The sequence below is a fragment of the Cyrtonyx montezumae genome, unplaced genomic scaffold, assembly GCF_038088225.1.
Source record: "Cyrtonyx montezumae isolate F1298 unplaced genomic scaffold, pur_monq_1.0 scaffold_0, whole genome shotgun sequence".
Classification (NCBI taxonomy): domain Eukaryota; kingdom Metazoa; phylum Chordata; class Aves; order Galliformes; family Odontophoridae; genus Cyrtonyx; species Cyrtonyx montezumae.
Window position 1 is genome coordinate 14,270,123 of NW_027071824.1, and position 16,027 is coordinate 14,286,149.

Sequence of the window (16,027 nt, forward strand, 5' to 3'; positions counted from 1 at the left end):
GCGACGGACCGGGGCCGAGTTCCGGTGGTGCGGCGGGGAGTGCGGTGCGGCGGGGCCGGGGTCGTGGTGCGGCTTGCGGCCTTCCACACCGCCGAGTTTCTTGGCACCGGTCAGGGCCCAGCTCTGTGCCGCATAGAAGTCGTTTCCTCCCCGCTGCTGCTTCGCTTTCTTCTTTCCCCCTCTGTTCGCCGCAGCTGTTGTACGGGCATTGTGTCTTGATGCTGTCTCGCAAGCTGCGTTTCTCACGATGACATTGGAAGAGTTTTCTTGATGTCAGTTATTTGCTTTATTCCAAGGCCAGCGCCAGCCTGTTGCTGCCCAAAGCCAAGAGCTTCACCCTATAACTGTGTCCGGGAGCCTTCCCTGCGCCTTGAGGACAATCCTGTGTAAAAATGCTGCGCTACTGGGGTGAGATCCCGGTGCCATCCAACCAGGCCAACCGCAGCTCTTTCGACCTCCTCCAGCGCGAGTTCCGCACGGTGGAAGTGCAGGACCCTCCGCTGCACCAGCCCTCAGCGAACAAGCCGCGCCCCACCACCATGCTGGACGTCCCCTCCGAGCCCTGCAGCCTCACCATCCACACCATCCAGCTCATCCAGCACAACCGGCGGCTGCGCAGCCTCATCGCCATGGCCCAGGCGCAAAACCAGCAGCAAGCAGAGGGCATCAAGACAGAAGACAGTGAACCTCTGCCCTCTCGTCCGGCCTCCCCGCCTCTCCCTGATGACCTGCTTCCTCTGGACAGCAAGCCCCCCAAAATGCCATTCCATCTGAGGCACAGTGACCCAGAGAGTGATTTCTACAGGTGTGTTGATATCGCCTTGGGTTCTTTCAGGTTGGATATTAGGAAAAATTCCTTTGCAGAAGGAACGGTGAAGTGTTGGAACAAGGCTACCCAGGGAGGTGGTGGAGTCATCACCATCCCTGGAGGTGTTCAAGAAATATGCAGATATGACAGTGAGGACATGGCTAGTGGGCATGGTTGGGATGGGTTGGTGGTTGGACTTGATGACCTCAGTGGATTTTCCAACCTTAACGATTCTATGAATGCTGTCTGCAGGAAAGCGGAGTGTTTTTAAATAGATAAGTATGTGGTTTTGTCAGTTCCCTGAGGCTGAAGAGTTGTGTGTAAAGAATAAAACAGGCCTAGGAACAGGAAGATTGAGATGCACGTTAAAACAAATATGCCTTTTCTTCCTGTCTATAAAATGCAGATGTGTACTGCTGATTTCTGTTCCATTAACACTCAGCTTGTGAACGGTTTTGCCACCTTCAGTGATATTTTGATAAACTTTGTTATAGAATGTGAAATCTTTTATATTTAGGTCACTTAAGCTGTCTGTATTCTGACAAATCAGAAGATGCACAACTGGGTGTTGACCTGTTAGCTGTAGATTCTGAGAATACGCTTTGCTAACTACTACTTGCAAGATTTCAGTGCCCAAAGATGCACGGTGCTACTGTCTCATCCTACTGTCAGTGTCAGTGTTTGTAGCCTGGTCAGACAGGGCGGAGTGCTGAAGTCCTCTCTCTCTACTGCTGGCTGCACCAGCCTAGGGCTTGAGGAAGTAGAAAGGAAGGTTGCATTGCTCTGTAGCAGCCAGTCTTTGATTACATAATGTTGCCTGCTCCTCCTTGTCAACCCTCTGATGAACACTATATTCACAAGAGATGCTCCGTTTCTTGCAGTATCTCATGGTACCTCTAAGACTGTGCATTTCAATTCAGAGATTAATCCTCATTGTTCTTAAGGACTGCTCCAATAAATGTGATGTAGGGGGGAACAATACCTTTCAAATGGGAAAAATTTACATCCATAACATATCATCAGTTAAATGCCTCAGATCTTTAATGGCCTGAGTAGCATTAAATGAATTGTATTGAAAGATATTCCTTTTGGTAACATAGTCTCTCTGGATAGAGGAGCGAGACTTTAGTGATGCTTTTGGAGGAATGTGCTGTCCTGGTTTCAGCAGGTATAACAATTCAGATATTTCAAACCTGAATTCCTTTAGTATTCCTGGGTGGATTGCCATCTGGTCCTAGTGATTTGCAACTGTTGATGTTACAGTTCTTAGAATACACAATAGGGGGATAAATGTTTGATTTTGACTGGTATAGAAGCAGAAGGTAAGCCTAAATCATCACCCTCACCCTTCTGGGATGAAATAAAGTGATTTGCCTAGAGGGGTGAAGGGATATCCTGTCAGTATAAATTTGAGCCCCGTGGCTCCTGCTGTTTATGTCACTACGGTTTGTAGAGCTGAAGCAGCCTTGTGTACAGTGCAGCGTTCTGTGCTGCCCTCCCTGGTGCCTTCAGCGTTAACTTTAAATTTTCAGTGGCCCTCACCGTGGTTTGGGGGCTGCTTTGCCCTTTTGCTGTCCCTTGAGAGTTGAGGTGCTAGTAAACAGATGTTATTTAACAGTCAACCACATGGGGGAGTTTAAGGACTAGATTGACAAAAGTAGATGGGCGGTTTTGAAATGAAGTGCTTTGTGGCTGACTCCGTTTTACTGTGGGCCATGGTTCAGAGTAGAATTTAATTGTGTGTCTGCCAAACCAAACACATTTCTGCTTTTCTAGGGGGCAGGCATTTGGTTTGCTGTTGCATATTTGTTCTTAACTGTTTTAAGACACTTTCATGAACAGCACCTATTCTTATCGATTGAAAATAAAGTTACAAGATTTGTCAGTGCTTAACTTCAGTGGGTAAGACAATTGTGGGAGGACAGTTCTTGATAAAACATGATATTGCTTGGTTTTGTAATGCATTTTGTGTGTCATTGTCAGAGTTACCGTGTTAGACTAAATGTATATTTTAGTTCCATTCTCTTCAGTAACTTAAATCTCAGATGCAGCATGTAGGTATGTTTGTCCATAGGAAGAAAGGAAGAGTGGCCAGCCTGAATTAGACCATAAGTTTCTTGAATATAGCCATGTCTTCTTTTGTTTCCTTGTTATTCATTGCTGTCCTTTGACCTCACAGCCTTGTCTTTTATTTTGTTATTCCATGGATTGATTTTTTTTTCTTTTTTTGCAGCACCTTCTGCCCCACCCCATACCTGTAATCCCTGTTTCCTCATCCCATTTGTGATGATGAGGGGGCAGAACCTAATTTACTGCTATTTTTCAGTTGTTCTGGTCTTTTCAACCCCCCCCAGAAATCTGTGCTAGGAATTTAATTAGGACTCTGTTGCTTTTCTGCATTTTTTTGGACTGTGCATAAACATGTGGGGAAAAAAAAACTTTGGCACAAATCCCTGAGGAATGTCCTTGGCTTCACAGTGGAGATCTCTTATACACTTGCTTGTCAATGGCTTTAGAGGGCTCTGGCAGGATTGTTAAGCAGGTTTTCCACTTACAGAAGCAGTCTTGAGTCTTCTTGAACGTATAGTTATTTACCCATCTGTCCTCAAACTCTGTTCTTATAATTTCTGTGAATTTCCCTGATGTACCAGAATGTGTCAGGCTTACCAGCCTGAAGTTTTTCTTTCTTTCTTTTTTTTTTCTCTTCTGAATATATTGAAAGAGTATTTTCGAACTTTCTACCTTCTGGTTCTCATGGGCCATGGCACTTTAAAGCAAGAGGTGATTCAACGCAGCTATTCAGATGTTTCATCAAATTCCTTCAGTATTCCTGGGTGGATTGCCATCTGGTCCTGGTGATTTGCAACTGTTGATGTTACAGTTCTTGGAATACACAATAGGAGATTAACATTTGATTTTGGCTGGTATAGAAACAGAAGATAAAAAAAGCATAGTTAACGAGGAATAAGTAAGGAACTGTAAACTTAGAACAGCCATTTCAACAGGAGATTCTTACTGTAATATGGCTGCTAGCAATTTGTTCAGCTTCCCTCTATTAATACAGATCTACTGTCAAAAGAAACCTAACTTACTAATACGTGGCTCTCCAGAGGGATTTGTGTGTGTGTGTGTGTGTGTGTGTGTGTACATGGTTGCTTTCTTAACAGATTTCTCTGTCATTCTTTCATTTGTGTTCCTGACCTCTTCATGTGTGTGTTTTGTATTGAACAGTTATCTGAGAATTGAACTGGGGGCTCACAATGGGAAGACAGCTCATGGCAGAAGGTCTAATAGTTAAGAAATGTCTGTACAGAAGTAGGGAAGTGCGTGTTGGAGGGATAGCAGGTTTAGCAGTGAGGGGAGATTTGGAGCAGTGGAAATCAGAGCAGGCAGAACATGCTTTATATGACAGGATAAGCATTTCAGTCCACCTCCTAAACTTTCTGGTGTCCTGCGTTGTCCCACTGGCACCTGATTTATTGTCCAAATGTTAGCTATTACCTGTTGCAGTTATCTGCTGAACAGTTTCCGTGTGTACGCGTGCATCTGTGCATCCTCCCGCAGGCATAGCAGAGGCATTTGAAAAGAGGCTTGCTCTAGATGAGGTGGAAAGAGGCCCTTTCCCAAAAGAAAGCTTATTTTTCATTTTAGGTTGGGGTTTTCTGTTCTCTGATACACTCTCTGATCAGGATAATCTCATTTTTTTCTGTTGTTCTCCTTTATTTTATTGTATTGGGAAAGATGGCTGTGAAATGACCTTGATACACCCAATTTGGTAGAAATTCAACTCTACAATGATGTGTTTCATAAAACTAACATGTTCATAAGAAAACAATCCCTCCCTCCATCTGTCTCTAGCTTATGCTCTTCTATGAGTGAGAAGAGCACTTCAGTCCATTACTGCAGGTGAGTGAACCTCAGCTGTAGATCCTTGTACTGACTCAGCCCAGACACTTTCCCCTAAGGTGTCTGCACAGCAAATGGACCATAAGCTCTCCTTTCCTTTCAGAAAATAAGTCTTTACAGGAGAGGAGCTTGAGTGAATAGACTGTGGTGCCTTTGAGGGATGTCTGTGTATCATGTTAACTGTCTGATGCAGAAAATGAGCCTTTTTCTGAAGATTTTGTGAGTTCTGAAACCTTATGAATAATGCAAATAAGCCCAATTGGTATAAACTGGTCATTTTTTCTCTCGTGTGTTGTTGTAAGGTTCTGCACGTTTCAGATGGGTTGATAGCAGTGTGAGAAGGCTCAACTTTGGGTCTGATGAATGTGTATCATGGCAGGTTGATGTCTGTCTGGAACACCATCTAGTGTTGGTGACTCATGGAGATACAGATTTATGTTGGGAATACAGAACTGAAGAGTGAGAAGGTGACCAGTGTTTGTGATAAATTTCATACTGTATCTTCCATAGAAATTAGCAGCTCTAAGTCATAGACCTAAAAGCCTAGTTAATCTCTAGTGATGGAATATTAGGGATTAAAGCTCTCTTGTTTACTTGCAGCTACATGACATTGGTAGTATAGGCTTGGTTTTGGATGGCAGCTGAAAGGAGAGCCTTTTGGGAGAGCAGCAAGTACAGCAGAGAATGGCATTCTGCATAATAGTATTTGGGGAGTTGCTTTTGGAGGTGTTGGGCATCTGGGTGAGATCTAATATCAGTACTCTTGACCTGTGATGACTGGGGGAAAGAAGAAGTTTGCTGGTCCTTTTGTGGAAGACTTGGCATTAGATAGCTGTTCTCAACTTAAATGTGTCTGTATGCCCATTTCTGTTTATTTTTCATCTTATTAGATGGTACCTGAAAGTTAAAGAGGATGAAGAAAGAAGTTATTGTTGTTTTCTCTTAATGTCTATAGAAATGTTTCCAATTTTTTTTTCTCAGGTTTTTAATCATCTTCCCTTTATTGTTGTTGTGGAAAAAAGGAAATCAAGGGAAGAAAAAATAAGAAAAACAAAACAAAATTGATTGACCTTAGCAAGAACAAGAGGTGGAGAGTTGGATTTGAGTACAGTACCTGAAATTTCTTTTCTCCCTGTCTTTAATTGATTAGACTTCAAGTTGATTATGTCCCTTTCAGCACAGTGACCTAGCTGCATTTTAATGCTGGCAATTAGTTTCTTCTCCTGTAGGAATTTAAAAGAGATATGACATTCTGTGCTGCTTTCTGAGCAGTGATGTGCATTCCTATGTGCACATCCACTTCGGAAACGGCTGAATGTTCTGCTTGGGCTGCCACATCTGTGTCTAGCTTAAGTTTGCCCATAATGCTTTGTGTGACTGGCAAAACATCAATAACAGCTCTGTATTTGTCTCTGTATTAATTGTAAACCAGTATTTGTTGGTTTTGGTACCATTATCAGTACCATTTTGATACTAAAATCCCTCTGAATTTCCCTTTTTTAGGCATACATTTTGATGGTTCCTTTCTGATTGTTTTTTTATCTTCTTTCCTTCCCCCCCCCCCCTTTTTCCTCTTTTTTTTTTTTTTTTTTTTTTGCTGTAACCTCCTTTTCCCAGCATTGTATGAGTTGTATGGCTTTTTATAAGCTGCAGAAGTCTGTCCCTGAGAGGTGGAGAGGAGTCAGGGAGATGTAAAAACAGCATGGATGACACTTGGTTTAGAAGGGAACTGATGAGCTTTCAATTCATTTTGTCAGAGCACTGGCTATTTTCTTTTCATAGTAGTCATGTAATTGAGTGGGAAACTGGGATGTGAGCCATTTTCCAGCAATTAATGACTGGGATGAGTCCATGACCTGAGATCCGCATGCTGTTCTTAATATCCACTTAGTAATACCATCACCTGCAGCTCTTAATATAGTGTGCTTGCCACCCCTCTGCCTCTTGAATAAGCAGAAAGTGTTGAGCTGAGCCGGTGTTCTTGAAAATGAACCTCTGGGCTTTGGTCCTCATAGCTCTGAGCTTTAATTCCCATTGTCACTTCTCTGAAATGTTATCTTTTCTGCTGCTATGTTTCAGTGGTTTTGTATGGGTCAGTTCTGAGGATCAGAGGGAGTTATGGCTCTGTGACCCTGCGTCTCTGTGAGGCTGAAAGGTTCTCAATGGTTTGTTGGAGAAGCAGAGTAGTGAGAATTTTACCAAGACTACCACTGCCTTCTATGTAAATCATTGGTGTTGTCTGTTTGCTGTTTAATCAGGTCTTGTTACTGGAAAGATTGTGTGCAAATGGTGTATGGGGAGAGTGAGACGAAGTCTCAGAGTGGGCTGAATGAGATGCTGGAAGAAATTGATCAGAAACAAATGAAGGGTGAAATTGCTAGCTTTCTTCAACCATTGATTCCGAATGGAGTGGAAGAAAGTAAATAAATACCATACTTAGCAAAAGGGCACTTGATTTTTGACATCAGCAGCTGAGGATTGTTATGGGCAAATAAATCGCATAAGTTTAATTGTGAGTTTAGAAATATGGCAGAAGTATGTTCGCATTTCTTGTTAAAACTTCTACCTCATCTTCTTTTTTTTCCTACGTGGAATATCTGCTTGTTAACGCATTGCGTCGGAAAATATGGTTGCCTGACTATAACTGAATGGTATGTGAAGTGCTTCTTGTCTCACTCACCTTGTCCCTTCAGTCCTGCACTATCAGATATTCCTGCTTAGCAGAGCAGAGCAGAGCAGAGAGGTCTCAGGCCCAAAGCCAAGGAATGTTGCTTCTAAAGGCAGAGCCTCTCCAGGTTTCCCAGGAGGCTTTGTGTGTACTTGCTGTGTCACAAGTTGGGATACCTTGTTTGCTGTCACAGTCTGAGATTATTGGGAGTAAGGATATGGAAGTGGTCTTTCTGGCTACAGTGTACCATTATGAAATGTTCCCATTTCTGACTTTTTCTGTGTGTCTTTTGTATTATAAATTCAAATCTTGTCTATCCCAGAAGCCTTTGCATCTGACTATTAGGCCTATGACATCAGAGATAATAAGGAAGAGAAATGTAATTAACTGAGAGGGGAAATGATTTGCATTTGTTATTTGAAATGCCTTTTTTGTTGTTGTTTGTGTCAAGTACCCGTTTAATTCACATCTCTAGGAGAAAAGCTCTTCGGTGGGAAGGGAGTTGCTTAAGGATTCGAAGATTTGCATCCCACACTTATGAATCACCCAAGGATTCTTATGGTATTAAAAGTAAAAATGGGACTCTAGCACTGATTTTGAGGGAAAGGGAAGGAGGGAAAGTTGATAAACCTGTGTAGATGTATTCTTACGTAATGGAGAAGCTGTGGTGAACCCTGAACAACTTTCTTTCCCTCTGTAGATCGTGTTCACACTGAAAGTATGTTTTGAACTGATAAATTATACCAGTTTTTGGAGGTGTGCTATTTTTCTTCTTTCTGTTTTTTAGGGGAAAAGGGGAGCCTGTGACTGAGCTGAGTTGGTCCTCCTGCCGACAGCTTCTCTACCAGTCAATGGCCACTATCCTGGCTCACACGGGCTTTGAGTGTGCCAATGAGAGTGTCCTGGAGACCCTGACAGACATAGCCCACGAGTACTGCTTGAAGTTCACCAAACTGCTGCGCTTTGCTGTGGATCGAGAAGCCCGCCTGGGGCACACCCCTTTCCCAGATGTCATGGAGCAGGTCTTTCACGAAGTGGGCATTGGCAGTGTGCTCTCACTGCAGAAGTTCTGGCAGCACCGCATTAAGGATTATCACAGCTATATGCTTCAGGTGAGGGGAGCAGTGGTGAGCTGGCAGCACCAAGGTGCGTGGCTCCTGTATAATTGTTTGTTCCTGTAACAGTGTTGAGGCTTTCCAAATAGAAAACCTCATGGTACGGAGAAGAATGATGAAGGAAAGGGGACATAGGGCTTTTTTGGCAGAGATGACTTATTTGTGTCCCTACAGAGGATTAGAATGCTGTGCTGATAGTTTAGTAGTTAGAGTATAGGGTCAGTACTGTACTGATTGAGTTGTTTAACGAGTACTCTCTTCCAGTCCATAGGGAACTGTACTTCTGTGGAGAAGGCAGAGGAATTGTTAAATTTCCTGGGAATGAAATGTAGCATATAAATGTAGGTTGTATGAGTAAGGGCATAGTTTTTCTTCATCCATCTATTCTGTGAAATTGAGTGTGCATTTTAGGTGAGTGACAGAAGACTTGCAGGAATGTGAGAGTTGATGTGGGAGTTTTATTCAAAGTCATCAAAAGCTGAGACTTGAATCAATTAGGTAGCCCATGACCAAAGGCAAAACCTACCACAAATAATCTTTCTCTTCCTCCTTGTTATGCCATATGAGAGTGCTAGCTGACTCATCTCGGAGCAGCTGCTTGTGCTCCTTCTTATCCCAGGGTTGTCACCTTGTGTGTTACAGAGGTAGCATAAATCAGAGACACCTAGGAGCACGTGTAGTATGTAGATGGTGATGGACTCTGAGGCTTGTGCATAAAAATAGTGTCATCAAGATTTGTCCTCATTAGAAGTATTTCTGTTCCAAGGGACTGATTGCATGATTACCTTAGTTAAAAGGAAACTCTTGTGTTGTTGGATGTTTATTTATTTATTTATTTATTGTCCTTCATGGTGTGAGGGGTTATGAAGCTGCTGATAGTTAACGGTTGCATCCTGACGCCCAGATGCTGTCTCCTGAAATTTGGGTTTTCTGTATCACTCAGCTGATTCAATTCACTTTCATCTGCAGCTGGTTGCTGTCTTTTTCAGGTCTTCATATAGGCTGAGGTCCACTCTAGCCTCTGTATTTAGAAACATTTGTAGAAGAGGGAAATAAGCTCCGCTGTTATTTTTCTTTCTTGCTTTTGTTTAAAAAAGGCCTTGGGCTTTTCCTGAACACAGCTGACTGAATGTTGGGATTTAAGTGGTACAAACAAGTACGTGTTAGCAGCCAACTAAATCTGGAAGTCTTAATTTAATCACTTACAGTTTTAACGCTTCTAGAAGCAAAGAGATTGTTCCAAATCTCATTCCAGTGCTTGTTTTGCTTGTTTGGAGAAAACTGCATTTTTATTTTTGCTGTGCATTGAAGGTAACCAGGCTTTGCTAGTAATGACTACAGGAACTAATGAATTTCTGGTCTTGTTTTTTAATGCTGGAATAAGTGTTAGTGCTGATAGACAGGAAAACCTTAGAGGTACAACTGAAGAATAAAGTTGAGGTACTTTTGTCTTGATATTTCCTTTGCTTAAATTTCTGAGCCTCATGGTTTCTGTAGTAAATCTGCTCATATTCATTTCTTTTATTCTTTTTTATTCCTTGACAAATGTGTTAAGGAATTTAGGTTTAAACCTACTATTAATGTTCCTCGATAAGGGTAGAAGGTGTCCTTAAATTGGGAAAATATCTTTTAATTTTTTTATTTTTTCTGTAGCTGATAACTGCATACTTGTTCAGCCATATCAGACAATAATATTCTAAGCAGAAAGCATACTGCAGTGTAACTGTCATCAGAGTCTCTGAAATCACTGTGACCTTTCTTGCTTGCTTGCTTGCTTATTTATTTATTTACTTGGTCATTTATTTATTTATTTAATCTTTGCCGATCTTTGACAGGTTAGCAAGCAGCTTGCTGAAGAGTATGAGAAGATTGTCAACCCTGAAAAGGCAGCAGAAGACTCAAAGCCTGTGAAGATTAAGGAGGAGCCTGTTAGCGATATCACTTTCCCCATAAGCGAGGAGCTGGAAGGAGATCTTGCTTCTGGTGACCAGTCTTTGCCGGTTGGAGTTCTTGGAGCTCAAAGTGAGAGATTCTCTGCAAATTTGGAAGTGGAAGCTTCGCCACAGACTTCAGGTAGTTGCTTATTGTTACTACTAGATACAGTCTCTCAGCTGTTCGATATGATCAGATAGTGATAGGACAAGGGGGAACAGTTTTAAACAAAAAGAGGGGAGATTTAGGTTAAGTGTTAGGAGGAATTCCTCACTAAGAGGGTGGTGAGGCACTGGAACAAATTGCCTTTGGGTGCTCCTTCCCTGATGGTGGTCAAGACCAGGTTGGATGGGGCTTTGAGCAACCTGATCTAATGGAATGTTCCCTGTCCATGGGAGGGGGTTTGAAACTAAATGATCTTTAGCTTTGCTTCCAAGCCAAGTCATTTCCCCTGAAGAACACAAAATCTTTTGTTTATAAGCTGTTTATTTTTAGGAGATGCTCATTCTTGTAGTTGTTGCTGCGGGTATGAGTACTGGGGTCTTTCTTCCAGTCTAATGTAATAAAGACAAAAATAACTCTTTGTCTTTTTATTTAAAAAGAGTTTTATTCTTATTTCTGCTAAGGAGTACAGGTGGGGTTTTCTTTGTTTTAGTTTGGTTTTGTACTGCTTGTCTGGGTTGTCTGGAATTCTTGTCCAGAGTTTCATATTACTGAAAGGTTGAAGGCTATGTTCCTTGTGACTGGGGTAAATTTAGGACTCTACATAGGTTAGCAACTCAATGAGTTTGGAAAATACTAATGATTCTTGTGCAATCCTCTGTATTTGGAAGACATACAAATGTATTCGGTGGACATCCAGTCCACTCTGCTCTTGCAGCCATTTCTCAACAATCCTGCTTGTGACAGCTATTTCTTTCTGAAAGTTTATCACTGATTTAAGTGAAATGTGCTTGTGGGAGTCTCTCTTCCTCTTGCAGGTTTCCTGCTGTAGTTAGCTGCCCCCATGGAAAGTAAAACAGTAAGCAGTTATGGAGACTGCACTCTGTTTCTCAAACTCATCCCTATATGTTGGTGTTGAAGCATACTGGCAGCCAGCACTGAACAGTCTGCTGCTGCTGTACCATTTCTGTGTCTGTATATGCCAATAATATTCTCTGCACCATTTGATTACACTGAGTTTTACAGAAAGAGAAGTCAGTATCCTTCCCTCAAAAAATGGACAGGTTTTTTTTCTTTTTTTTTGTTTGTTTTTTGTAGAACCTTCTGAACTCTACCAGTCTCTGGTTAAAAACAATGAAATAATAACCTTAACATATGTATTATGTAGTTAGGGCAGAGTGTACCTCTCAGTTCCTTAGCTTTTTAAAAGGTATATTCTGTTGAATTAAAAAAAAAAAAAAAAAAAAGCAAAAGCATAGAACCCACACAGATCCATCTGATGCATCTCTGAAAGTTTTTATTGTTTACCATAGTACTTCTGAGAAGTGAAGTGCTCATGTTTTTGCAGGAGAGAGAATAGCAGGTTCTTCTGGCCCTTCTGGGGTTGCAAGTGATTCATCTGGAAAGCTTGGTATAGTATCTACCACTTGAGACCCAGAGGTTAGCCTGCTAGCTGTATATTAAATGCCTCTTGCCTCTCTGATACCAAATTGATGTTTTCTAATTAAGAATACAAGTGCTCTGTTCCTTCCTGAAAATCCCTCTTCACTTCACAAGGGTCTTCAGAAGTCTCATCACTGTAAGAAGTCCCCGTCTAGAGATGGGCAGGCTGGGGAGTACAATATCACCAGAAGTGAGAGAAAGCTGCTGCAATTAGAACACCACCAGCTCAAATATGCAAGTGTGAGACCTGTAGGGAGGGTAGCAGAGCAACGGAGTCAGATAGTGAAATGTCCTTTCAGCCTTCCCTGTTCTGTGTTTTTCCTTATGCCAGGGGTTACAACTGTGGGCTAGCTGCTTAATTTCAGTGCAGCTGGAGAAATAGAGGCCAAATTGGGGATCTTGTTCCTCCTCCCAGGCTGATAAATGAGGATTAGCTCATTTGTAAAGCACTTGGAAGTTGAAGTGCTTTGAAGATAAAATGTGCAGTGTCACTGCTTAAGTACTGTTAGTCCTCAGTGACACTCTTGATGACAGATAATAGAGCTGTAGGGAATAAGGTTGAGCAATGCAGTGCAGTTGATGAAAGAAAGAAACTATAAGTTTAGTGAGCACCTTTGATTATTCTGCAGGCTGGAGCTGCAACTCTGTGGAACTAGCAGCATTTTAATGACGTGTCCACTGCTGTTGAGAGGAATTTATGCACTTGTGGTTAACAGAAAAAGAACTTTTCATTAAGGCAGCTGGACATCAGCAAGAACTTCAGCTCTGTCTTGCTATCTGACTGCTGAACTGATGCAGGTTATGTTGTCTGCCCTTGCCACCTAAGCCCTGGTTTGGGCTACCTGGCTATTGAAAAGATTCCTGATTCCCACATAAAAGGAGAGTTCAGACACGTTGGAAGACTTGTTCTTGGTATAACTACTTTGTAATAAGGGAGGATTGATTGATATGTGTTAGTAACAGGGAATAGTAATAGCACATACAAGAGGTTTGGTTATGCTTTCAGTGGTTTGAGACGCAAGGTATGCAAAACTTAATAAAAATCAGCTTCTTAGTTTTACTTTCCATGTGAATTTAACCCCTCAAAAGAGGATCAGATGTAAAAGTGAGAAAAGATTTTAGGCTTTGGTAAGATTTGGGCTCATTATGCGCATGTCAGCAAGGGGCCCAATTAGAGTGTTTTTAATAGGATTTTTGTTTCTCTTAAAACTTTTAATAAGAAGAAATAATGCAATCTATAATTACTGCTCTTGGGGAAAAAACATTTGCTGTTTTTAAGAAGCATTGTTTCATAATCTTAGTCAGAAAATCCTCAATCTGTTCACAGTTTGCACACTAGACTAAATGAAAAACACAACAAAAACGTGTTACACTAGTGTGGATTGGCCTATCTTCCTCTGTGGGATGAATTAAAAATGGAAAGATTCCCCTTGAGTGTGTATCTGGCCACTTTTGTGATGAGAACTCATTCACTGCTGCTGTTGAGTTATGTTCAAACAGGTTTCAGAGGAATTAAACATTTATGGCCTGTATTTTGAACTGTACCAATGTCTTTAAAGGGGATGGATTTTGTATTTGTTATCTGAAGTGAATGTCCTCCTTCAGCACCTGCACAAGCTTAAAATACTGTAGCCTTAAGTTGACTAAACTATGTTACAATGGTTTAGTAACGCTGCAGCCTGAAAAGAGCACAGAGGGAGAGCAGGGAAGAGCAGGTTGAATATTAGGAAAAATTTTTTCCCTGAAGGTGTGGTTGGGCACTGGCACAGGCTGCCCAGGGAGGTGAGGGAGTCACTGTCCCTGGAGGTGTTCAAGGGACCGTTAGGTGTTGTACTAAGGGACAGCGTTTAATGGAGAGATATTGATGGTAGGTGGGTGGCTGGACTGGATGATCTTGGAGATCTTTTTCAACCATTGTGATTCTGCTTCTATGGTAGTAATCAAAAGAAGATCCTCCAAGTTAATCTAAATAAAATATTTGATTTTCTCTGTGTTTTAATGAAATTGTTTTACTCAGCCACTAAAAAGAGTCCATACGATTTCCTGGACTGTTTAATTTTCTTCTTTGTAAAGATGACCTGAGACTCACCGTATACTCGTTTCCAGTCTCCAGCCTCCATGTGCAGAATTATCTGAGAGTGGCTGATTTGCCTTGACGTAACAGGAGGCAGTGAGAAGCAGTGCTTCCTCTCGGCGACTCTGGAACCACAACAGGGACACATGGCACACTTCTTACCCCTCTCTGTTAGCCCTGAAGAGATCAGGTAGTTGGACTAGATGATCTTTAAGGGTCCCATACAACCATTCCATTCTAAGTCCTGCTTGTACAGTGTACATGGGCAGTCTGTGTGCTGTTGGCATGCTTATTGCCACCGAGACACTCCTTCCTGGAGAGTGATGGTGTCTCTTTATTTCTGGTTAGTTCTAAGTTGTTATTGCTCATGGAGGAAACCACACAGAGGAGGGCTGTGAAAGGATAGCAACGAATTTGCTCTGGAAGCATAGCATCATGTCTTTTAGAGCTGAGACTGCTGGGCTATTAAAAAAAAATGTGGACAGGTAGGTTTGCTTTTACTTCTTTACTGATGCTTCTGTCCCTCGCATCTGCTTACCATTTGTAATTTACCCTTCTACTTGGCTGTTAATGTATGCTTTTTCTTTCTTTAGGGGCTGAGGTGAATGCTTCCCCACTATGGAACTTGGCACAGGTGAAAATGGAGCCACAGGAGAATGAAGAGGCTAATGTTCATGGCCATGGGGTCCTAGGCAGTGATGTCTTTGAGGAACCTATGTCAGGCATGAGCGAAGCTGGGATAGCACAGAGCCCCAATGGCTCTGAGAGCAGTTATGGTTCTCATTCTGCTGACAGTCTGATGGGATCCTCACCTGTCTTCAACCAGCGCTGCAAGAAAAAGATGAAGAAAATGTGAAGAGAGGGGACCTTTTTGTTTAGTTCTTGTGGACTTGGAGCAAACCAAGAGAGTACTGTGATGGCTATGATGTATAAATGGGGCTGGCCCTGATGTATGAGGGAGCTTGCATGAAATCATTATGAAGTTTGATGTGTAGTGCACTTCATCTCCCCTCATAGCTGGCTTCTGTATTCCATCCTGACTCATGAGATTGAAGATAACTGTATGCATTCAGTGTTGTCATGGCTTGCTTTTGCAGACTAATAAGGAAGTTACAAGTGGAAAATAGCTGTGAGGAGATGTGTTAAGTCACAGAATCATTGAATAATTAGGGTTGGAGCTTTCTGGTCCAGTCTAGACAAATAGAGCAGGTTGTCCAGGGCCCTGTCTTTTCAATATCTGCAAGGATTGTGAGATTAAACCTCTCTGGGCAACATTTGACAATGTTTGACTACTCTCATAGGGAAAAAAATTTTCTTGCATCCAGCTGGAATTTCCATGTTTTAACTTACGCTAGTTGCTTCACTGTCTGTCAGTGTTCATCTCTGAGTTCTGTCCATCTTGGTCTTCTCTAACCTGTGTGTTAAGTGGTTGTAGACAATAGTGGGATCTCTCCTAAGCCTTTCCTCTTCTTTTTTTTCTTCTGAAAAAAAAAAGCTCCTTCAGCTTCTCCTTGTCTTGTGCTGCAGTTCCCTAACCATCTTAGTGACTTTCCAACAAATTTGCTTCAGTGCCCTCATTGTAAGAGGAAGGGTGGAAGTGGATGCTGTCCTCCAGATAGTCTCACAATTACAGTATAGAGAGAAATAATAATTTCAACATGCTAGCCACACAATTGCTAACTGTTGCAGGCAACAAGACAGTCTCAAGTTGGGTAATTTCACTGCTGGGAGAGCCTTTACTGATGGTGAGTGCCCTTACAGTGCCATCAGGCTAGCTCCTTTGGTGCCTTCAGGTGTGTCTTGTTTGTTTACATGGACTTGTGAGTGTCTGGCTGGGTGAAATTGCTGCCAACTCAGCCTTCCTTTGCTCTGCATAATACCTTGTTCCCCCACCCCCTTCTTGTAGACCCAGGGGCAGA

General features: G+C 42.1%; 1 protein-coding gene across 1 annotated transcript; it reads left to right on the forward strand.

Moving 5' to 3' along the window:
- The first annotated feature begins 49 nt into the window (after positions 1-49).
- On the forward strand, positions 50-15,574 carry SUPT7L (SPT7 like, STAGA complex subunit gamma). The gene is made up of 4 exons (XM_065755164.1): positions 50-805; positions 8,170-8,494; positions 10,333-10,570; positions 14,702-15,574. The coding sequence occupies exons 1-4, from the start codon at positions 393-395 to the stop codon at positions 14,962-14,964; spliced, it is 1,239 nt and encodes a 412-aa protein (XP_065611236.1). The 5' UTR covers positions 50-392; the 3' UTR covers positions 14,965-15,574.
- The last annotated feature ends 453 nt before the right edge of the window (positions 15,575-16,027 follow it).

Coding starts and splice junctions, on each gene's coding strand:
- SUPT7L (XM_065755164.1), top strand. CDS start 393: ATGCTGCGCTACTGGGGTGAGATCCCGGTGCCATCCAACCAGGCCAAC. Junction 8,495..10,332: donor ATCACAGCTATATGCTTCAG/GTGAGGGGAGCA, acceptor GATCTTTGACAG/GTTAGCAAGCAGCTTGCTGA. Junction 10,571..14,701: donor AGCTTCGCCACAGACTTCAG/GTAGTTGCTTAT, acceptor TTCTTTCTTTAG/GGGCTGAGGTGAATGCTTCC.